This window comes from Aulonocara stuartgranti (genome assembly GCF_965226115.1).
Source record: "Aulonocara stuartgranti genome assembly, chromosome: 13".
Taxonomy (NCBI): Eukaryota; Metazoa; Chordata; class Actinopteri; order Cichliformes; family Cichlidae; genus Aulonocara; species Aulonocara stuartgranti.
The window spans coordinates 33,248,681-33,272,009 of record NC_138949.1 but is presented as its reverse complement, the minus strand read 5'-3'; the positions used below and the strand labels follow the sequence as shown (position 1 = coordinate 33,272,009).

The 23,329-nt window shown below is 43.1% G+C and overlaps 3 protein-coding genes across 3 annotated transcripts; all 3 read left to right on the top strand.

Moving 5' to 3' along the window:
* Window positions 1-3,671: 3,671 nt before the first annotated feature.
* Window positions 3,672-8,550, top strand: LOC309720805 (lymphocyte function-associated antigen 3-like; the record flags this gene model as incomplete). The annotated part of the gene is made up of 2 exons (XM_082557977.1): window positions 3,672-3,899; window positions 7,438-8,550. The coding sequence occupies 2 exons, from the start codon at window positions 3,672-3,674 to the stop codon at window positions 7,930-7,932; spliced, it is 723 nt and encodes a 240-aa protein (XP_082414103.1). The 3' UTR covers window positions 7,933-8,550.
* Window positions 8,551-12,128: 3,578 nt separating this feature from the next.
* Window positions 12,129-13,537, top strand: LOC309720794 (uncharacterized protein). Its single transcript, XM_082557968.1, has 2 exons — window positions 12,129-12,479; window positions 12,532-13,537. The coding sequence occupies exons 1-2, from the start codon at window positions 12,177-12,179 to the stop codon at window positions 12,988-12,990; spliced, it is 762 nt and encodes a 253-aa protein (XP_082414094.1). The 5' UTR covers window positions 12,129-12,176; the 3' UTR covers window positions 12,991-13,537.
* A 1,352-nt stretch (window positions 13,538-14,889) lies between these two features.
* On the top strand, window positions 14,890-15,830 carry LOC309720859 (uncharacterized protein; the record flags this gene model as incomplete). Its single annotated transcript, XM_082558054.1, has 1 exon — window positions 14,890-15,830. The coding sequence occupies one exon, from the start codon at window positions 14,890-14,892 to the stop codon at window positions 15,673-15,675; it is 786 nt and encodes a 261-aa protein (XP_082414180.1). The 3' UTR covers window positions 15,676-15,830.
* Between the last annotated feature and the right edge of the window lie 7,499 nt (window positions 15,831-23,329).

Genomic DNA, 23,329 nt, shown 5'->3' with positions numbered 1-23,329 from the left:
TTACATTTGAAACTCTTTCCTGTTTTGTCACGGTCCCGGCCGTCTGGGTTTTCTTTCCTTCTCGCTGTCTGTTGTCTCTCAGGTCGAGCTGTGGGCCGGCTGTTCTCGCTGGGCGGAGCTTCAGTCTCATCTCCTGTCAGTGAGCAGTATTTAAAGTCAGCCTCTGTGGTGGTAATTGGCTCTTTTATGCCTTTACTGTGTGTTGGGGTCGTTCTTTGTTTGTGGCTGAAGGACCCAGCACCTGGTTGTTACCTGTCCACAGCCTGCACGCTCTCTGCTGCTTTCCTGCTCAGCAGCACCAGTCCACAGGTCAATGGAAGATGATCAGACAGTCAAGCGAGACGTCAAAACAAACCTCTTCACCAAGGTCAGTGTAAAGCACTCGCCACTAACTCCTGTTTCCTGGCTGGCAGAGCTCCTGTAGTTACCTGTGTTGGTCTTTCCTACATATCCTGTAAATAAAGCTCTCAGACCTGCTGTCAGTGTGCAGGTTTGCTCTTTCCAGTCCAAGCACTGGTTTATTCAAACACTGCTGTGGGTTTTTGTATGAGCCAGACAAAGATGTTGAGCATCTGCTGAAGCTTCAGAGTTTCAGTCTGGCTCCATTTTTGTGACAGAGGTGGACGTTCTCTGCACAGAGCTGAGATTTAAACAGTTTAACATGTTAATCGTATGTTGGATGGTTTTCTGCTTGGGCACAAATGACACACCACAGGGCATGTAAGGAGACGTAGGCGGGCTCTGACTGGACGCTGGATGAAAATGACCATTTTGAACTGGGCGCTGATTTCCTCGGGTTAAATGCTTCAACTTACAATATGAAGCGCCTGGTTATATAAATATAATACAACTGAATAAATGTCCACAGAACAGGTTGTACACTGACATGCACAGTGACATGAATAAAAAAGCGTTACATTTCGTTTCAAACGGGACTGCAGCAGAGACATTAATCAGCTCACAGCAAACTACGAGAAATGGGGCCGCTGACTGTGAGTGCAGAACGAAACCAGCTGCACGATCTGACATTAGGGTGAGGTTTTAAAGTCTGACCTGCAGAGCTGATTGCTGCAGATGCACTGAGATACTGTTAGCTGAATATTTCCCATAAGCAGGATTGTTACAACAATAATTTATCAGAATTTGAGTGTTTACATGTTTCATGATCAAACTGTGACTTTTACTTTGTGGAAGTACAGCAGTGGAGTTCACCTGAGGAGACACTGCGACCTGTTCCAGTCCGGCTAAGATTCGAACTACAGACCTTGTTGCTATGATGTCACAGTGTTAAACCCAGCATACGCCAGTTCTCTCTGTGTTAGCTTCATTTTAATAGGAATGAATATAATTCTGCTCACTAAGAGTAAGAGTCTTATACTGTGAGACAGAACAGCTGATCTCAGCCGAACCACCTGCACCTGGCTAAGCGAGTAAAGACGACTACTAACATATCAGGGTCTTAAAAGCAATCAAACAGAAGCAGCAGAGTAATCTGGGAGCTGTAGTTCTTTAAAGACCAAACAATGAGATCCAGACGGCATCTGAAGAAATCACAAAGTGTGACGTCTGTGGATGTGAACACGCTGCTTCAATAGGGCCGACTTCCTTTTTCATTGCTTTCACCATAAGCTCACCACACTCACTGAAGGAAACCACAAAGTGTTCAAAAGAAGAAAAGCTTTAAGATCTCTGAAGAGAGACTTTTCTGTTTCTTCTGCACTGATCTGTGAACACGTCGGCTGCCTTTCAGCTCCTGGCACTGCTGCTCTCAGCTGCACTCGGCTTTGCTCTCTAAGCCGTATCTCACTAGGAGCACGAATGACGCCCAGCTGTGAGGTTACAGAGGTGCAGACTGTGCACCTCGCTGTCACTCAGTGGCACTGCTCGTCACCAGGCAAGGCAGGCAATGGCTTAAATCTTTAGACTGCAGCAGTTTGCAGTGACGATACTGGAGGGAAACATTAACTGTAAGGATTAGTAAGAAGCAAGTGAGGGCAGCTATGAAGAGGATGAAAAAACATGGAAACCTGTGCAGGTGCAGAGATGTCTAGAAAAGAGACTTTTTAACCGGACTGCTTAACACAATCCTGCAGAATGAGAGGATGCCTGAGCAATGGAGAAGAAGTGTACTGGTACTGACTGTCAAGAACAGTGATGAGCAGAGCAGAGAAACATGTGAAGGTGGAGCAGGACATGTACGAGGTGTGAACAATGCTCCCTCAAATTCTTCTTGTCTGAGCGAGCACACAAACTCCCTGAGCGTCCTTTGGTCCACTGTGAGCGACAGCAGACGTGTGCACTGTGGTCACGGCAGCATCGAATCCATCCAAGTCACATGTTTATTAAAATAATCAAATTACAGCATTTATGTTAGACGACTTTTAATTAACTGCTTTAGCCCAGTTACAATGAAAATGTAAACAAATCTTGTTCATGACCTGTAGCATGTTAACACTATTGGAAGGAAAAATAACCTGAACTCCAATAAAGCTCTGACTTGTATGATGAGTCTGAGTCTGGGAGAGAGTCTGTAACTCTCTGTCTGCAAAATACAGTAAATAATGACCAATGCTGGGAAATTAACTATATAGTTACTTCTTCAAAAAAGTAACTGAGTTATGCAAACAAAGTGTTTTGCAGCTGTTTACCTAAAAATGCAGCCAAGGCGTTTTTTTAAACAAACATTTCAAACTATTTACAGAACAATCAGCTGTTCTGCATCAAATCTGATGCCACACAAATTATTTGTGCCACTCCAAAAAATTTCTGTCCACTATGAGATGAAGGAGAACAACAGCCTGATACCTGCAGGCCTGACAGCAGCAGATGTGTCACTGCTGTAACACCTGTAACACTCAGCAGGCGCCTCATTGTTCTGACACACAACAAAACTACTGACTACACTACACACTAACTACACACTAACTACACAATAACTACACACTCACTACACACGACTTGTGCTAAACGTCGCAAATCTCTCACATCTCAAAACCACCGTCACTCCTAAAACTTCCCCCTTCCTAAACATCTAAATGCCATGTTGCCATATCATGTTTTGATTGGTCCACATGGTACATTTTTCCACCAATAGGAAAGGCTGGAGGGGGGCTGTCTTTGCTCACAGGCGGAGTGATTTCGAGCGTTTTCCTTATAAAACGCCGTTTTTACCGTTTCTTCCTGCAGTAAATATAAACAACGACAGTATTCAGGAAGGAAACCAAACACTGCAGATATTTTATCATAACTCTGGTTTTACGTGGCCGATCAACACAATTTAAAAACTGGTATAAAGTCCACACTGTTTCCGTCAATTGTTCCGTCTGTCCTGCTCACATCTCCAATGGTTGTACACGTTGTCATTAACGTGGCTTCACTCCACATCAACACCGGTGTCGGCACATAAGGACGCTGTCACAGCCTGTCAACCACGTGGATTAGCTGTGTATAGAATGTGAATCCCATCATTGGCTGGACTGTGGGATAAGGTGGCATCGTTCTGATCCCATACTGGAGCAGCCAGTCACTCACTGACTAACACTGCAGAACAGAAATGTTAACGTATTAACATATTTAACATATTTGTGCTGCAACCACAGGATGTTCAAAAAGGAAACAGTTTTAAGACCTCTGAAACGTGGTTTTTGTCACTCCTGCACTGATCTGTGAACATGGAGACATCGGCTGGTTTCCGGCTCCTGGCTGTGCTGCTCTTGGCTGCATCCAGCTTCTCTCAGGCTCAGACTGTAGAGAAGTACTTCAAGGTTGGTGACACTGTGGTCCTCAACCCTCAACAGGTCTCTGGACCGATCTACAGCATCGTGTGGAAATACGATAAAAACCTGCTGGCTGAGTGGGAGAAAGGCTTGATTGATCTGACATATTACAGCAAGTTTAAAGTCGGAACCACTCTGCACACTGGCACAGGAGTGTTGGAGATCAGGGACATGACTTTGGGGGACAATGGACTGTATTCAGTCCATTGTCCGCTCTTCATATCGTCGGAAGAAGAGTTAAAGCGAAGGACTGCTCATATAAAGCTCACATGTAAATCCTCATGTTTTGTTTGTACACGTGACAGTATTTTTTTCTTTTTCTGAAACATGCAGATCAAACTGAGGTAGAGCAGCTGTGTTATTTACCGCTTACATAAAATCCTCTGCAGGATGAACAGGTTAGTTTGCTGCACTGTGATAGACGCCCATTTTAATCTCTGGCTGTACCCACTTTCCTGTTTAGAGGTAAAGTCAGGAAAACAAGATATGTTTTATAATCCTTTTTTCTCTCTCCTCATGTTCTACTTAACCGGTTCATGCTCAGCTCCTTTATTAGAATTAAAATTTAGACTGAAATAAAAGTTGTATCTCGATCTCTGGCTCAGGTGGTCGTGCAGATCAGCTACTGATCGGAAGGTTGGTGGTTCGATCCTTGGCTCCCCCAGTCTGCATGCCAAATATCCTTGGACAAGATACTAACCCGAGCTGCCCTCCGATGCGTCCATCGGAGTGTGAATGTAGTTTAGGTTGTGGGTGAATGAGGCATGTTGTATAGAGCGCTTTGAGTACTCCAGGAGAGGAGAAAAGCGCTGTATAAGAATCAGTCCATTTACCATCTCTTAATATTATATTATTATTATAATTAATAGTTAACAGTTAGCTTTGCACAAAGATAGATGGTAGAAACGTCCAAAGAGCTACTTTTTACTTTAAGTACATTTCAGAGCCTGTACTTTTTAACTACTCGAGTAAAGAAGTTTAATCAGTACTTCAACTTTTGCTGGAGAATTTATTAATGGTATTATCTATACTTCTACTTAGATACAGGATGTCTGTGCTTTTGCCACGTCTGACTGATAGATGAGTTACTGTTAATAGTCACAGTAACTGTTTCACATGGAAGTGAGAAAAGGCAGCAGCTTTCCAAGACTTCAGCGAGTTTTATCAGTAAAGGCAAACACGTTATAAGAGAGATTTCCTCGTGCTGGTCGGCGTAAGTTTGTTTCCTCTTTCTATATTTGGCCGAATGAAACAACTTTAGTTTCAGCCAAACTGGAACAAATAAAACTCTGAAATAAACTAAATATCACCTGTTAGATTTGACTTGAGTGATTCTGAGAGCGCGCTGTCCTCAGGGTCCCCCCCCGACTGTCTCAGCATTATTGGAATCATTTGCACAGATTGGATTATATATATTATTGGATTGGATGATAAAGCAGTGAGTCGGTGTAAGGAGAGGACATCCTGATCACCGGGACAGCAAACGAGTGAACTTCAGAGAAGCTCTGAGTGATGGAGACAGCTGCTAAAGGAGAGGAGGAAGTGACGACGAACTTGATGATGAAACTTTGTCTCGACCAGAAACATCAAACCCGAGTTAAAGTTGACGCCTGCACTCTGCTGACAGCTCCAGGAAAGCTGCTGAGCGGGTGTTGCTCAGAATAATCACTCTGGCTGAACTCTGGCTCTGAAACAATAATGAACAGCGACCAGCAGCAGCTGCCTGGCTGGTGATCAGACTCTCAGTTATATCTAATGTAGATGTGTTTGGCTACCATGTCACAGATATGTGATGTTTTCTATCTTTATTTGGAGTTTAAAGCAAAAACATAAATTAATTAGACATGAAGTTGTTGATAAACTTCTGGAGAGTTTGGAGTTTGTTTAGACTGAGTTTTGTTATCATTTGTTTCTATGATTATTCTAGATCAGTGTTGGTCAAGTTACTTGAAAAAAGTAATCAGTAACTAATTACTGATTACTCCCCCAAAAAAGTAATCCCGTTACTTTACTGATTACTTATTTTCAAAAGTAATTAATTACTTAGTTACTTAGTTACTTAGTTACTTTTTAAAAACACGATTTACAACCTGAAGAGGTGATAAAGTGATAGATCTTTCAGCCCAATTCTACTTTTTCTACATAATCCATCATACAAAATGTAATCAAATGGAAAAGTCCCTTTTTAAAACTTGTTTTATCAGTTTTAATCTTTTAACTTTATGCATCAAGCAAAACATTTAATTATATGCAACATTCTCTGACTTGAATAAATTAGTTTAACATTTAAACCTATTTTCTGCACATTCCAGCACATAAAATAAAATATTTTTTGTGTTTTCACTCACTCTTTCAAACAGATGCAAGTAAAACACAGCAGAAAATAAATAAAGTCAAAGACTCAGCGGTCCTTTTGCTCTATTTTCACCTGTAAAGCAGGAGCAGGGTAGGCGGAGGTTTACCCTGGTGCAGGTGTGCTGCGGTCAGTTGAAGAATCCGCGCGAGTGTCTCTGTGAGTTTCCCATTACGTCGTAGCTACTCGGTGCTTGCTCGGAAGTTTAGGGGTTTTTTTCGCTGTAAAAAGAAGTTTTCTTCCCACGCACAGCGGACACTAATGTTTTTGTCACTTTTTATGGAATCAAACTCAAAGTAAGGTCAGTACTTCCACACTTTAAACGCTGCACGCTCATACTCTCTCTGCACTCGATATATGATCCATTGTTGATCTGCACACAGCTGCTGTCACCAACATAGCACTTGCTTACGTCACTGTCATGAGACATTCTCGCAAAAAAAATCACGGTTTTAGTAACGCAGTAACGCAGCGTTCCTACGGGAAAGTAACGGTAATCTAATTACCGATTTTGCAATAGTAATCCCTTACTTTACTCGTTACTTGAAAAAAGTAATCAGATTACAGTAACGCGTTACAAGTAACGCGTTACTGCCCATCTCTGTTCTAGATTAACAGTAATCTTCATATGTATCCATATGTCATCATACACACATATCTAACTGATTACTGGGAGTTCTCTAACAGAGAGTATTGTGTTTAGACTTCTTGCATGTCCTTCATTGGCCTTCCTGGTGTCTTCTTATCTCTCATCATTAAGTTGTTGTCTTTGGTTCTGTGCTCTGCTGTTTAGTCACTTCCTGTTGTGCTTTGCTCTTTGTTTACTTCTTTTGTTTGTTGTTGTCTGTTCAGGAGTTTGTTCAGGATCTTTTAGATTCACTTTAATTAAAACTTCGTTGTGTTTACTTTGTCTGCTCGCTGCATTTGGGTCATTTTGGCAAAACTGTGGGAGGAACATCCTGGAATCAGCAAAGACTGAGACTGCGCTCAGTGTAGGAAACCACAGGCTGTACGGAAGAGGAAAAGGGTTTGAGACCTCTGACACGTGGTTTGCTGTCACTCCTGCACTGATCTGTGAACATGAAGCTCTCGGCTGGTTTCTGGCTCCTGGCTGTGCTGCTCTTGGCTGCATCCAGCTTCTCTCAGGATCAGATTGTAAAGAAGTACTTTGAGGATGGCAACACGCTTCAGCTCAGCCCTCAGCCGGTTTCTGAAAAGATCACCAGCATCGTGTGGTATTGTGATGAATACCTGCTGGCTGAGTGGGTGAAAGACTTGATTGAGCTGAGAGATCACATCTCGTTTAAAGGCCGAACCACTCTGAACACTGACACAGGAGTGTTGGAGATCAGGGACATGACTGCAGCGGACACTGGAGTGTATTCAGTGGAGATCAACAACCAGGTCCAGAGTCAGGTTTATAAGACAGTGGCGGTCGAAGCAGTGCCTCAGCCTGAGGTGAGTGTGATGCCGCTGTTGTGTAACTCAACCTCAGAGAGCTGCACACTGAGCTGTGACGGAGACGTCAGCGCTGCTGGGCCTGTCGAGTATTCCTGGAAGATCGGAGACGGAGAGTGGAAGCAGTCAGGAACGAACATGGAGATCATCAATAATGAGGAAACACAGCGTGTTACGAATTTCATCTGCAGGATGAAGAATCCAGTGAGTGCGAGAGACAGCAAACCTCTCCCTAACCCACTCTTCCAAATGCCTTCCTTTCCATCTTCATCATCACCGATGACGGTCAGTGACGATACAGAGAGTGAACCGCTAACAAAGGCCCAGATTACAAATGGAGTTTAGGCGCTGTGACCTCTGGGGTCGCGGGGGTCTTTGTGGTCGTCCACCTGTTGAGGCAGAAACGAGAGACGCTCCACGTCTGTAAATGCAGTAAAAGTGATGATGATGATGATGCAGTTTAAAGTCGAGTATCTGCTTTGATTTCCTGATGAAGATTAAAGCCTATCTGCTCTCCTTAAACCAAAGTTGATGTTTGTTAGCTTGTAAAACGTTTCTGCTTTATTTCCACACTAATGATCATCATGGTCGGCCATGTTTGTAGTTTTTCTTTAAATCATTTCTTGTCTTTTTTAGAGTTTTTGTATCTCCCTTGTCTGCACTTGTCATTGATATATTAGTTCCTCTTTCATCATTACTCATTATGGTGATTTGTGTTTTCTGCACCTTTGATGTTTTCACTTCCTGTTTTTGTCAGTTTTCCGTCCTTCGTGTTCGTAGCGCCGAGTTAGTTTCGCCCCCTCAGGTCTGTGGTTTTATATGTCTGACTTTCTTGTGTCAGACTGTTTTTTTTCATCTCTGTCTTTATTTATATTTTCTGTGAAGTGCCTTCAGGGTTCAATATTTTCCATGATTTTTTATTTCTTTGAACTTTGCATTTAAAACTCACCTTTGAAAAATGATTCTTGCCTGAAGTGTCCTTTCTTCCTGCAACTCTTATACAGATCGTGTTTAGAAAGTAATTAGAAAGTAATTATTTATCTTTAATTATTTCATGTTTTTAAAATGATTGTTCATTGTTCGGTCCTGATGAGCCGTACCACTCTGACTTTCATAGATTTCTTTAATTTCCACTTTACTGGAATAAAATGCTTCGATTTGCAGAAAAACTCTGCTTTGTGTGAGCATTTCCAATTTAAAGTTTTATCGCTGACCATAAACATGTTAGAAGAGAGATTTCCTCATGTTAGTCAGCTTCATTCAAGACCCAAGATTCTTTATTTGTCACATGCGTAGTTATACGAGTACAACACAATGCTCCTCGACGGTGCAAAAAGAGAACATTATATACAGTAAGTGAACATATACAAGGAGGACATTATAGTAAGTGAGTGGATTCTATAGATTAAGTAACTAAAATAAAATAAAACAATCTGGAAATATAAGAAAATCTGAGACTGTACATTGTGTGAGTGGGTGTTAAAGTGTCTTGTGCCGTAGTGAGGCACAAGACACTTTAATAGCAGTATATGAATGACTACGATGTTAGTCATTCATATACTGCTGCATGGGCTGGGCTGTAGTTACATCCTAAGGTTTTAAAAACTGAGCTTAAATAAATGATTAGCGGTAATAAAAGCCGAGGGAGGTCAACAGGGATCACTGACTGTTTTAGGAGCTTTTTGAGATCAAATAGAAGAAAATACAAACATGCATTAAAGCAGGAACTGCACACCTAGCCATCAAACATTTATTAAAGTATCTTGATGCACGCTCAATCATCCAGGAAAGTAAATCTCCAAAAGTTGATTCTGTTCATCTGGACGTAGCGTTTTGTGGGAGAAACGTTTGGTCACTCATCCAGGTGACTTCTTTAGTCTCAGCTGACTGCAGGTTTCAATCTTATAAACAGTACATTTGCATGATGACTGAAACCAGCCCACTGAGGGAACAATGGGCTGGGAGGCCAGTTCCTTAGTCTTAATTATGCAAATTCTCATGACCATTGATCAACAACCACTGACTGTTCCAGAAACACTTCCCTTGTGCTTTTGGAAATCTGTTTTTTCCTATTTCCGTTGTGTTTTGTGTGCTTTTGCTGCGTTTTTCTTAGTGCTGGTGTTTTCTCAAGTTGCAGTCTGTTTGGCCTCTCAGGGCCACCGTATAAAACAGTGTGATCATCGAACATTTTAGTGCAAAGAATAACAAACCCATTGGACTCACAATATCTCCCATGCTTATTTACTCTCCATGTCTTTCAGACAGTTACTTAGACAAACTAGCCTGTTCACATTTTCAGGGCAGCTCTTTTTTGTTACTATGTGACCTGTAAGTGAGAAGAGTCTGTCACATGGGACAGAAGTGGCAGGACTAATCAGATACTTACAGGCCAGGACAGACAGCTGTGGGTGGTCTCTGTTCGACTGGACCACCACTGCAGCGGGCAGTCTGTGTCGCTGATGGTGGATTCTGCTCTGTACAAACTCAGGGCCCCGTTACGCAGAGCTTCCTCATCTGAGTCTGAAGACAATGAAGAGAGGAGGACGATCTTTCTTTGCTGGCTCCTTTGTGGTGGCATTTTTACACTGTTCCTGCAGCAGGGCCTCAAGGCTGGTTCAAACTTCTTCTTGCTCTCCCCTTACAAGCAACTTTAAAACCTTAAAGTGTGGGTTAGTAGGGGAATTTTTTAATGTATGTATATGCTCGAACCGGCAACCTTCTGATTACAAGGCGAACGCCCAACTCTTGAGCCACGATCGCCCTTAATTAAGCGAAACAAAACAGTCAGATAAGTCAAACTTTGCTCAACTCATTCTTCTTGCTTCCTCCACTTCACTAATGTTGAATTTTTTCGCAGCTGCTCTATTCCCATGTTGTTGCAGTATATGAATGACTAACCTCGTATTGTGGAGGGATTATCTCAGTTGTTCTCCTGACTGAAGTTTGGTCTGTTTACAGCATCCTGCCATGAGATTACATTTGTCCCTAACCATCTGTACGTTTGAATTTTTTCACAAATCTCTCAGTCAGAACATGCTATATCGTGTTGACTCGGAAACTAGCGAGCTAACTTCCTGCTAACCTCTTACTCCTTTAAATTTGATAAATTTTGTTTTCATGGATGCCTGGATGTTAAACTTAATTGTTACACCTGGTAAAGCAGCAACACTGATCATTTTATTAAAGATGAAAGAATTAAGACAGTTTTTAACTCTCAGTGATGCTGCAGTGATCGTTTGACTTTGGGACCTGAAGCCCCAGATTACTCCGCGAGGCTCCTGACTTCGGTAGCCGTAATGCTCCAACAACCCATCCAGCGGTGCGGCTTTGTAGCTTATCAAAGTCGTACTAAAACATTTTTTAACAGATTTTTGAGAGCCGTGTAGCACATAAAATCGGTTCAAGGTCAGTAAGCACAAACAGAATTCATGCATAAGGCGCGCTGTCAATTTTTGAGAAAATTAAAGGATTTTAAGTGCGCCTTATAGTGTGGAAAACATGGTACTTCCTGTTTTATTTTATCTCTAAAAACTGAGGTTATAAACTAACATATAAATAAAAATGGAAAAACAAATGTATATTTGAAACAGCACCCGGCTGACGTCTTTGCACAAGTGTTTTCATGATCAGACTGAAAGATCCCACAGTGAGTGCAGTGGGATTTGTGTTAATAAGGAAATCCTCTTCCTCCTTTACATGACAGGAAAAGGGTGTAGGACCTCTGAAACGTGGTTTGCAGTCACTTCTGCACTGATCTGTGAACATGAAGACATCGGCTGGTTTCTGGATCCTGGCTGTGCTGCTCTTAGCTGCAACCAGCTTCTCTCAACCAGATGGAGAGTGGGAGGAGATGTGGCGATCTTCAATTTGTATAAAATACAGCATGTTAAAAATGCTGCCTACTCACCCTGAGAGGAGAAATCATCTGAGAGCACTTCAGATACTGCAGGAGTCTGACTCTGTCTGTCTTTTCTTACTTACTGCAGAATGAAGAACTGAGAATGTGAGAAAGACACCTGGAGAATAATCCACAGTGTCCACTTTCAGTTTCAGTTGCTGTGACGAGATCCTCGGTGATGCTGCCAGTTTCCCTGGTGGTCTACTCTTTTTTTTTTTTTTGCATCAGACACAAAAGCTTCAGAGGCTGTTGGATTGGTGTGCAGACAACACCTCGGACCTCAATACCAGCAAGACAAAAGAGCTGGTGGTCGACTTTAGAAGGAGGAAGTCTGAGCTGCAGCCCAGACTGAATTATAAAGCTAATAAACATGATCATGACTCGAGTACAGGAGGTGAAAATACTTTGATCATGCATGTTCAATTATAAGATTAAAACACTGGAAAACCTGCAGCTAACCAAATAAATACCTATTTTTTTTAGCCATAATGATTAATGTTTAGTAGGAAATGTTTAATATCTCATGAAAAGCAGAGGCTACATTCATACTCTCATGTGTGTTATGCGCTGTGCTGGTTTCCTTTTCACAGCTATGACACTCACTGCACTCACTTAGTAAACCACAAAGAGTAGAGAAAAGTAAAAGAGTAACACCGTCGAATAGTTTGTGTCACTTCACTGATCTGTGAACATGGAGACGTCGGCTGGTTTCTGGCTCCTGGCTGTGCTGCTCTTAGCTGCAACCAGCTTCTCTCAGGATCAGACTGTGAAGTACTTCAAAGTTGGTGACACACTTCAGCTCAGCCCTCAGCCGGTCTCTGAACAGATCTACAACGTCGTGTGGAAATACGGCAAGAACCTGCTGGCTGAGTGGGCGAAAGACCAGATTCCTCTGACATATTACAGCAAGTTTAAAGGCCGAACCACTGTGAACACTGGCACAGGAGTGTTGGAGATCAGGGACATGACTGCGGCGGACACTAGACTGTATTCAGTAGTACCAAGTGTGAAATAAATAAAAATGAAATGAAATGAAATGAAATGAGATCAACAACCAAGTCCAGAGTCAGGTATATCAGATTGTGGAGATCGAAGCAGTGCCCCAGCCTGGGGTGAAAGTGACGCCGCTGTTGTGTAATTCAACCTCAGAGAGCTGTAAACTGGTGTGTGACGGAGTCATTAACAAAGCCGGGCCTGTCGAGTACTTCTGGAAGAAGGATGAAGGAGAGTGGGATCAGTCAGGAAAGGAGATGGAGATCCTGAATGATGGCGAAACACAGCGTGTGAAAACTTTCTCCTGCAGGATGAAGAACCTGGTGAGTGAGAGCGACAGCGAGCCCATCGATAATCCGCTCTACCAGGAGAAAACCCCCGACTGTGGACTCTGTGTCACACTTTCAGGTGCTGTGATGAGATCCTTGGCGATCCTGACTCCGTGTTGGGCGGCTGTGTGTTTGTGGACAAAACGAAAGACTCTTCGTAAATGCACAAACACACACAGCTGAAGCTGAACCACCGCCTTAATTTCCTGGTGTAGTGTGTTGATAATATTTTGCCTTTTAAAGCTGACGTTCAATAATTCTGTTGTAATAATTATCAGATAAAGCTCATTTTGGTCTGTCCTGTGCAGACTGTTTGCTGTGGTGGTTTTTACAAGCTTGGGTTTCTGTTGTAACAGCTTGGTTTGGCTTCATCGAGGAGTCAGCTGTTAAACACAAAGTGTCCTCTCCTGATTTAACAGTGTCCTCAGAGAGAGAACAGCTCCACTCTAGAGTTTTATTTGTGTGGCCCAGATCACACCTACAGGTTCAAACAGCTTCACTGGCAAAAAATGTGTCTAAAACAATTTCCTTTCTGAAGCTGAAAAACGGTTCATTATTCGAAGCTTGTCAACACAGCGCTCTTTGGTGACATCTGGTGGCCAAACATATGAAGCGCAGCTTGAATCTACAACATAGTGAACTGCTTCATTATGATTTCCCACAGAGCTGAAGTGACAGCTTCTGTTTAACATCATGACAGTTCTGTGTGAGATCGGGCTGATGTGCTGCTTTGAGCATGTGTAAAAAAATGATGTCTATTTTAATAATAACTAATTTCAATGAATAAACCTTCCTTCTTTAAACATGTGCCGTGTTCTGCCTTTGCTTTGACTTCTTGCAGTTTTTTTTACCAATAAGAAAATCTCTTTATATAACAATGTACAACACAGTCTTATAATAAACTGGAAGTATGCTTGTGCTGTGGGGTCCCTGCAGCCATGTGATAATGTAATTAACCAGTGGTTATACGTGTATGGGTGGTTAGCACTGTTGCCTCACAGCAAGAAGGTCCTGAGTTCGATTCCTCCACCAGGCCAGGGTCTTTCTATGTGGAGTTTGCATGTTCTCCCCGTGTTTGCGTGGGTTCTCTCCGGGTACTCCAGACACGCATGCAGTTAGTAGAAACTGTGTGTGAGTGGCTGTCTGTGTCTATGCTCCCTGCGAACCTGGAAAGGATAAACAGCTGGACGTATAATGTGGTTCTTAAGTACATTTTAGACCTGGGAACAGATTTGCTCATGAACTGGTTTTTATTTAGGAGCGTCCTCTCTTCCTGGCTTAAAAAACAGGAACAGGGTGCAGGACCTCTGACGCTGCTGTTACTTCTGCACTGATCTGTGAACATGGAGACATCAGCTTAACCAGCTTCTCTCAGTCTGTAAAGAAGTGCTTTAAGGTTGGCGACACTGTGGTCCTCAAACCTCTCAGTATCTCTGGACTGACCACCAGCATCTGTCTGTGTATCTGCTCTGCTGCCTGCTCTGAGCACAGGAATAAAATCTTTTATTAGACTTTTGTTCAAACACCTGGTTAACTCCAGCAGGTCATCAAGGTTACTGACAGCTTATTCTGAAACCGTGAACACTGCTTCATGCCAAACATCTCTGGATCGAATCTGGAAGTTGTTATCTGAACACAACTCGACCAAGACCTGATCTAATAACTCCTGCTGTTTGTTTGAACAGCCCTCAGGATTGGGATTTCCTGGAGTTTAAAAACACTGTAGTACCAAAGAGCCAAAAGTCACACCCCACCACAAACACACTGATGTAAAGGAACATGCAACAAACACCAAATTACCTTCTATCCACTTTTACAACCAGTAGAACTTAATCTGGTTTGTGAATTCGGGATTGGCACCAGACAGGAACATTTACAGCGGGGCAGTCAGCTTACTCAGTCTACTTCTTCATATAATCACAGACACTATATTCATGTCCTCATGTGTGTTATGCACTGGGCTGACTTCCTTGTCACAACTGTTTTCATGATCATGCTTCCCACAAAAGAAAACCACAAAGATTAGAGAAAAGGAAGCTTTAAGACTGCTGCAAAGACTCACTTCTGCACTGATCTGTGAACATGGAGACGTCGGCTGGTTTCTGGCTCCTGGCTGTGCTGCTCTTAGCTGCAACCAGCTTCTCTCAGGATCAGACTGTGAAGTACTTCAAAGTTGGTGACACACTCCAGCTCAGCCCTCAGCCGGTCTCTGAACAGATCTACAGCGTCGTGTGGAAATACGGCAAGAACCTGCTGGCTGAGTGGGTGAAAGACCAGATTCCTCTGACATATTACAGCAAGTTTATTGGCAGAACCACTCTGAACACTGACACAGGAGTGTTGGAGATCAGGGACATGACTGCAGCGGACACTGGAGTGTATTCAGTGGAGATCAACAACCAGGTCCAGAGTCAGGTTTATAAGACAGTGGCGGTCGAAGCAGTGCCTCAGCCTGAGGTGAGTGTGATGCCGCTGTTGTGTAACTCAACCTCAGAGAGCTGCACGCTGAGCTGTGACGGAGACGTCAGCGCTGCTGGGCCTGTCGAGTATTTCTGGAAGATCGGAGATGGAGAGTGGAAGCAGTCAGGAACGAACATGGAGATCATCAATAATGAGGAAACACAGCGTGTCCCAACTTTCTCCTGCAGGATGAAGAATCGAGTGAGTGAGAGAGAAAGCAAACCTCTCTTTAATCCACTCTTCCAAATAAAACCTGCAGACTGTGGACACTGGATTATAGTTTTAGGTGCTGTAATGAGATCTCTGGCGATCGTGGCGCTCTTTGTTGCCGTCGTCTACTTTTTGTGCCAGAAACTTCCTTCTGTCTGTGTCTGTAAACACAGAAAAGGTCATAATGATGCAGTTTAATGTTGACCATCACCTTTGGTTTCCTGGTGAAGACTAAAGCACGTCAGTCCTGAAAGTTCACATTTATTTGCTCATAAAACTGTTCTGCTTATTTTCTATAGCAGTGATAATCACCAGGCTGTCATGGCCATGGTCTGCCATGTTTGTAGTTTTCTCTGTTCTTGTGCCTTTTACAGTATTTGTATTTGTCTGTTTCCCCTCTTTAACAGTAAGTATTAAAAGCTGACGTTTGTTCATCGTCTCTGCCTCCAGCGTCTTTGCTTCATCAAACAGAATCAAGTTTGATAAAAAAATCGATGATTGAAGAGAAATGCTTTGTGATGCAGTCTAACATCATTATGGCTTTTAAAAATTTGACTAAAGCAACACCTGGAAACATTTGCAACCAGTCTTTTTCCTCCAATCAGAAACAAGATTGAAAGATAACGCTCACACTGCACATGCTCAGTGAGACCTGCCACATTTATTTAAAAAAGTGCAAAACTAGATTTTTGAGCTCCATTTTTCTTCTTAAGTTCTTGAACTTCTTCAGGAGGATCCTGAGGAGTTCGAGGTGACGAAGCTGTGACTTCTGTCTCCACCACTGCTCAGACTTCCTAATGTGGGTCTTTAAAGCGGGGCTGTTATCTCATGGCGGTCAGTCAAGGCTCTGACATCAGCCTTCAGTGGTTCAGAGGGATTATAAAAAGGTTTTTGGGACTTCCCCTTCACAAATGTTTTCATGATGAGGCTCACCACACATCTACTGAAGGAAACCACAGGAAGCACTGAAGGGAAAAAGATACCTGCTGATCTGTTTCCGACCCTCACCTGTAGTCATGAGCTCTGGGTGATGATGGATACAAGCAGGGGGTGAGCTTCCTGGTGGCTTGTTTGTAGTTTTAAAGCTGTTGTGGTTCTGGGTCCTGTTTTTGAGTTTTGTATCTTGTAAATAATTAATCGTTTGTTGTGTTTAGACTTCTCAGTGTTTTTCATGTTTCCTGTTTTATTTTGAAAGTGTCTTGTCTCTTCTGTATTCATGAGGAGGGTCCGTCATCATCCCAGTTCCTCCCAGTTTAGGTTTTCTGTTTTAGTTGTCTTGCAGGGGGACGAGCTGCCTGTGAGCCTTCTTGCATTTGTAAAGCAGATTCAGCAGCAGAAACACAAGTGTGTGTGTGTGTGTGTGTGTGTGTGTGTGTGTGTGTGTGTGTGTGTGTGTGTGTGTGTGTGTGTGTTATTGGGAAGCTTCTCTGGGAAATAACTTTATCTGTTTATCTGTTCTAATTCTGAAATGTTGGGAGAGCAAAAGCCAGAGCAGCTGTAGCTGTGTGAGGGAGGCAGGATTAGGACCCGATTAGCAGGACGTGGGCTCAAAGCAGCTTTACTGCAGGACTACAAAGACCTACAGCACATACAAGACAAAGGCTCCTGACATGTGTCATCACAACACCATGCACAGCTGTGTGCACTCTTTATATTTCAGCTTGGATGGCTAATATTAGAGTGTTCAATTATAAACTACATTTAGTGTTCAGTAAAATGTGGAAAAAGACGCGTACAGACACAGCATTAAAAAAACACCACCTGAAAACCCTCCAAAATATGACGTATTAGAATAGACAGGTATGTTATAAGATACTCACTGCAAAGTAGCTTACAGGAGAATGCTACCAGCAGCTGTGATGCTGCATACTGTGCATGTATGTGAGATAGAAAGTACTTACATAGAAAACACAGAGAAAAAACGGGTGTGAATGAGGCACGTTGGGCAAAGCGCTACGAGAGTAGAAAAGCCAACCATTCACCATCTACTTCTGTGTAATATCATCCAATACCACAGGGTGGCGCTGTGAGCCAGTGTTGGAAGAGGACAGCAAACGGTCTGAAAGTGCTGAAGTCCCAGATGAGACTGGAAAACAACAAGTGATGATGAAGTTTGTCAGACTGGAAAGCTCAAAGTGCCATTACTGCTGATGCTGAGGGGAGCAAACATGCACTTGATTACTGAAGCCAGTCCACAGGTTTTAAAGCCAATTATGTGGTACTGGGCTGTGGGAGCCACTTATTTGTCCACACACAGTATGTAAAAGCCCGTTTATTTCCCAAATCCACCATGAAGACGTTATACCAGCCAGAGGGCAGTGAGTCATGATGCCGTCACGCAGAGGTGGGACCAAGTCATTGTTTTGCAAGTCTCAAGTAAGTCTCAAGTCTTTATCCTCAAGTCTCAAGTCAAGTCTCAAGTAATGTCAGGCAAGTCAGAGTCGAGTCTCAAGTCACTGGTGTAAAAGTCCGAGTCAAGTCACAAGTCTGAAACTTTGAATTTCAAGTCCTTTCGAGTCTTTAAAAAAAAAAACGAAAAAAAAATGTTGCAGTTATGCTAAATGTAAATATTAGACCATGTGATTTTAAAATCTGTGTTTTTCTCAACACATGACAAAATAGTGAACTTAGAAAATATACACAAATTGTGAAATTGCACCTCTTTAAAATGCAGCTCAATTAAACTTAGCTCCAAGAATAATTTTCACCGACAGTTCTGAGATAAGCTGCATGTTATTCTTGGATGCGGTTGTAGGACCGGCTTTAAAATCGCATGACAAAAATATCATACATATTAAAAAAAACTGCATCACCAACGTAGCCTGGACAACATTTGCTAGTTAGATGAAGTCAGCTATCTCATTGTAGCATATTTATAAGCATACGGTTCTTGGAGTGAGCGCATACACTCATGAAGTTTAGTAACTTCAGGTCACTGCAACAAGCCCAGGTACAGTTTACCGACGGATGGGTACAGGACCTTGAAATGCACCGTGTAGAAAGTAAAGACCATCGTACGTATCATAAGTTTACCAGTCTCACAAATCGTCGTCATAAATACACATTCCTTAACCGTTTATTAATATAACCTTTGAGCTCAACGGTAATTAATTAGTAGTGGAAATAATTTCTGGTAGCATCACAGAAATGTAGCAGTGACAATAATACTGTATGCTGTAATCGTACTGGACAATTAGTGATACAAAAAACCTGTTTTACCCTGTGAATAAAAGTATATGTTTTTGTCAATGTACCATAATAACAGAAGCGAAACGCAATATTGTGTCAGGACAATTCACTATTTATGCACAATAAACAAAGGAGCATAGCGCGACAATTTCTGTTCAGCGCCAGACTTGCTTGTAACCTATATCACCAATTATGTTAAGAAAAATGACGTATTAACTACTAAAAAACACTGACCTTCATGTAAATGCTTGGAGCAGACTAACCTGTGAGCTGGAGTGTTCTGGGACGTTATATTTGATCTTTGAATGGCTGCAATCCAGGCCATTCGGAAACATGGCTCGAACAATTTCTCTTCAACGACATAATCCGATAACAACCGATCTCTTTATCCGTCGGCTTCCCGTGGCTGTCATGCGACCGGCTATTGCAGTTAATAATACAACAGCTTCTTGCCATTTTTTGTGTTTCTTTTTATCGCTGTGTGACTGATTTTAATTGAAAGCCTGCGTGCGCTAGTACCGCTTGCCACGAGTTCCCAGAATCCTTTGCGGTTCTACCCGTGAATGACGTCACATTTTCAATCTCTATATAATATGCATGTTAAATTTTATATTTGGGGTAAAATATCAAGTCTTTTCAAGTAAACCGGTTCAAGTCCAATTCAAGTCCCAAGTCATTGGTGTAAAAGTCCAAGTCAAGTCACAAGTCTTACAACATTTTTTCAAGTCAAGTCTAAAGTCATAAAATTAATGACTCGAGTCTGACTCGAGTCCAAGTCATGTGACTCGAGTCCACACCTCTGCCGTCACGTCTCACACAACATAAAAGGTGGACTTTGCTTCTTGGTCTGAAAAGTGAAGCCAGCTTGCTTTATAATGACGTCTCTGCACGGCTCAGCCTGCAGTCATGACCCACTGTGACTGATCAGCATCACCCAAGCTGTGGGCTGGAGGATCTCGATCTGTCATCAGAGGGACATCTACACTCTGCAGTGAGCCTGCGTGTGTGTTTGAACAGTGGAAGAACGTGCATGCTCCACAGAAAGGTCGGCAGGAAGTTTGAACAGCGACCCTTCCTCCTGTAAGGTAACAGTGCTGTGCACAGCAGCTCTGCATCTCAGCCCAAACACTGCACCTTCTTATATCTTACTGAGGCAACTGTTTCTGGTAAATCACTGTCATGCAGTGGTGAAAACCCGAGTACAAGTGTGCAAACTCAGTTAGCTCCTTTTGCGTGTTGAATTGTCTTCCTGAGTGAAAATGTTTACGTTTTTCTTGCTAAGGTTGTTGCATGCTGCAGTGTCAGTGAGGCTCAGTGTGAGGGGGTGCTTGGCCAGGAAGCTTGAGGCAGAGGTGAGAAGTTTTGCTGCACATCAAAGTTTCCCTGAAGCAGAAACAAAATAACTATTTGAATTTGGGGTTTGACTTCTTTCCAGTTTTCGCCACAGGTCTCACCGCAGTCACTGAAGGGAAACACAGCAGTGCAGAGAGTGGTTCAAGCCCTTGCATACATCTGTCACTTCAGTGCTGATTGGTGGACATGCTGTTTGCTGCACTGAACTCTTCTGGAGCCCAGATTTTTCTCTCATACTTCAAGGTTGGTGGCACACTGGTCCTCAGTCCTGCCTGGGCCTACGGTAAAAACCTGCTGGCTGAGTGGGTGAAAGGCTCGATTCCTCTGAGATATTAAAGCAGATTTAAAGGCCGCTCAGACCTGAACACGACCACCGGGGTGTTGGAAATCCACAACATGACTGCAGCGGATACTGGAGTGTATTCAGTGGAGATCAACAACCAGGTCCAGTGTTGGTTTATCAGACTGTGGAGATCAAAGATGTGCCCCAGCCTGAGGTGAGCGTGCAGCCGCCAGCGTGTCGCGTGAACTCAGAGGACTGAGCTGTGATGGAGACACTGATCAAAATGGGCCTGTCGAGTACTTCTGGAAGAAGGATGATGGAGAGTGGGAGCAGTCAGGAAAGAAGATGGAGATCCTCAATAATGAGGAAACAGCATGTGAAAACTTTCTCCTGCAGGATGAAGAACCTGGTGAGTGAGAGCGACAGCGAGCCCATCGATAATCCGCTCTACCAGGAGAAAACCCCGGCTGTGGACTCTGTGTCACACTTTCAGGGGCTGTGATGAGATCCTTGGTGATCCTGGCTCCGTGTTGGGCGGCTGTGTGTTTGTGGACAAACGAAAGACTCTTCGTAAATGCAGAAACACACACAGCTGAAGCTGAACCACCGCCTTAATTTCCTGCTGTAGATAAAAGTGAATATTTTACTTTTTAAAGCAAAATAGTTATCAGATAAAGTCTGTTTGCTGTGGTTGTTTTACAAGCTTGGGTTTCTGTTGTAACAGCTTGGTGTGGCTTCATCAAGGAGTCAGCTGTTATACACAGTGTCCTCTCCTGCAGCAGCAGTGTCCACAGAGAGAACAGCTCCACTCTAGAGTTTTATTTGTGTGGCCCAGATCACACATACAGGTTCAAAAAGCTTCACTGGCAAAACACAGTATTTAAATCAATGAAAAACAATTTAGAAACAATTTCAAACAAATAAAAACCAGAAATGTTTGCAAAATATAAAGATGCATACAGACACAGAAGAACAGAAAGGAAGCAAAGCTGGTGCTGCTCTCACTGCAGACTGCAGCTTAGTTACAGCTCTGCATCCTCCAAGTACGAGTCTGTTGTGTTTGTCAGAATTTATTTGAATTAAAACTGAAAAACAAAACCGAGAAGTACCAAATAACTGTGATACAAAGCAGAAAAAATACTATGATTGAGTCAAAATTTGAAAATGCTGCAATGATTCAGTGAAATGTACAAACGCAGAAGTGCAGCACACAAGGTGAACGAGTTTGTACAACTCTAACAAGCTTGAAACTGAATCTTTGTTGTGAGCAGCTCTGTCAGCATCCTCGGGATGACGTCTCCAGGCTTCTTCTTTGTTCTGGTCCCTGTCAGGATGATCCCACACTGCTTCAGTCAGGCTGAGGTCGGCTCTGTGGAGGCCCTTCCATGACTGTTGGTGTCCTGCGGTGTGTTATTATATCCACGTGTGCTTTCACTGCACTGAAGTGTGTTTGCTGGAACAGGAAGCTGCTGGTATTGTATGGCAGATCAAAATATGATGGAACTTTCTGTGTTAATAATTCATATCTCCAACAGCCATACTGACTATAATCTGAGCCAAACACGTCAGATGTGGGTTCATCTCTCCGTCAGACCTGTTCCTCTGATCTTCGGTCCAGTTGACAGCCGTCCTTCACTGGATCCTCTCATCACCAACGATGATGACACCGCCTACAGAGATGAGATCCAGCGGCTGTCAGATTGGTGTAACTACAATAACCTCACCCTAAAAACCAAGAAAACCAAGGAAGTGGTCATGGACTTCTGCAGAACAAGAACTGATCCCCCTCCCCTCTCCATGAAAGGTGACTGTGTGGAGAGGGTGTCCTCCTTTAAGTTCCTCGGCACCCACATATCTGAGGACCGATCTTGGTCCACAAACACATGAGCCCTGGTGATGAAAGCCCAGCAGCGCCTCCATTTTCTGAGGGTCCTGAGATGGAACAGGCTGCAGACTGACCTCCTGTCCTTCTGCCGTGCCACTATGGAGAGCGTGCTGGTGCACGCCATCCCTGTGCGGTACGCTAGTTGCACAACAGCTGACAAGAAGAGCCTACAGAGGGTCATCAGAAGTGCAGAGAAGCTGTCCACTCCCCTCACTGGACTTATTTATTTATTTATTATATTATATAACTGCCCTTGTATGCAGCCCCACAATGTTTCTGTTTCAGTGTTTCTTACACATACACCATGTGTATAGTTCACTCACATATACGTTTTCTCTTCTTTACTTTTGCACCTTTGTGGTCCAGCTACCCAAATTTTGCTCTAAGTCTCTCAGGTCCTGTGTCAGGTCTTTGCTGGATGCTTTCCTCTTTCTGAAAGACGTGACCTTTGCTGCTCATCTGCTGTAGAAAGTTTTTAGACCTCACACTTCTTCTTTTGTCCAGTTTCCTCAGATTTTTTAACAACGTGGTGCACACCTTTGTAAATGTGTGTTGGTGCAAAAGTGTTATTTTATCTCAAAGTGTGTTATCTTTGGCTCAAGACTTTTGCACAGCACTCCAAAGCACTAAAAGAAAACGGATTCCCCCAGAATCCCCAAACATGGTTTTGACCAACAGCCCTCATTCATGGTTCTGTGAGTGTTTCACTGATGAGCTGTGGGAGGTTAACAGGTTACTGTGAGAGTGAAAGAGCAGGAGGTTATGCAGAGTGGTTGGGCCAGTCTGTCTTTGCAGCCAGTGTTTCCTGATTGAAGGTAAAGATAGCACATTCTCTGGTTTCCTGTGCAGCATTTTTCCTGGCTGAGTGGATGGAAGACGCCATTGACCTTGTATATTTTAGCAGATTTAGGGGCCGTTCACACCTGAACACTGATCCACTGCTGAAGATCAGGAACATGACTACAGCTGTCACATTTGTGTATTCAGTGGAGATCAACAACACGGTGTAGAGTCCCAGGTAGTGAGAAAGAGAGCGAATCCATCAATAATGTTTTCCACAGAGAATAAACAGGCCTCTCTTCTAAATCCAGCCTTATGATATCTCTGGGGACCTGCGATGGCTTGGGGCAGCAAAACCCAGA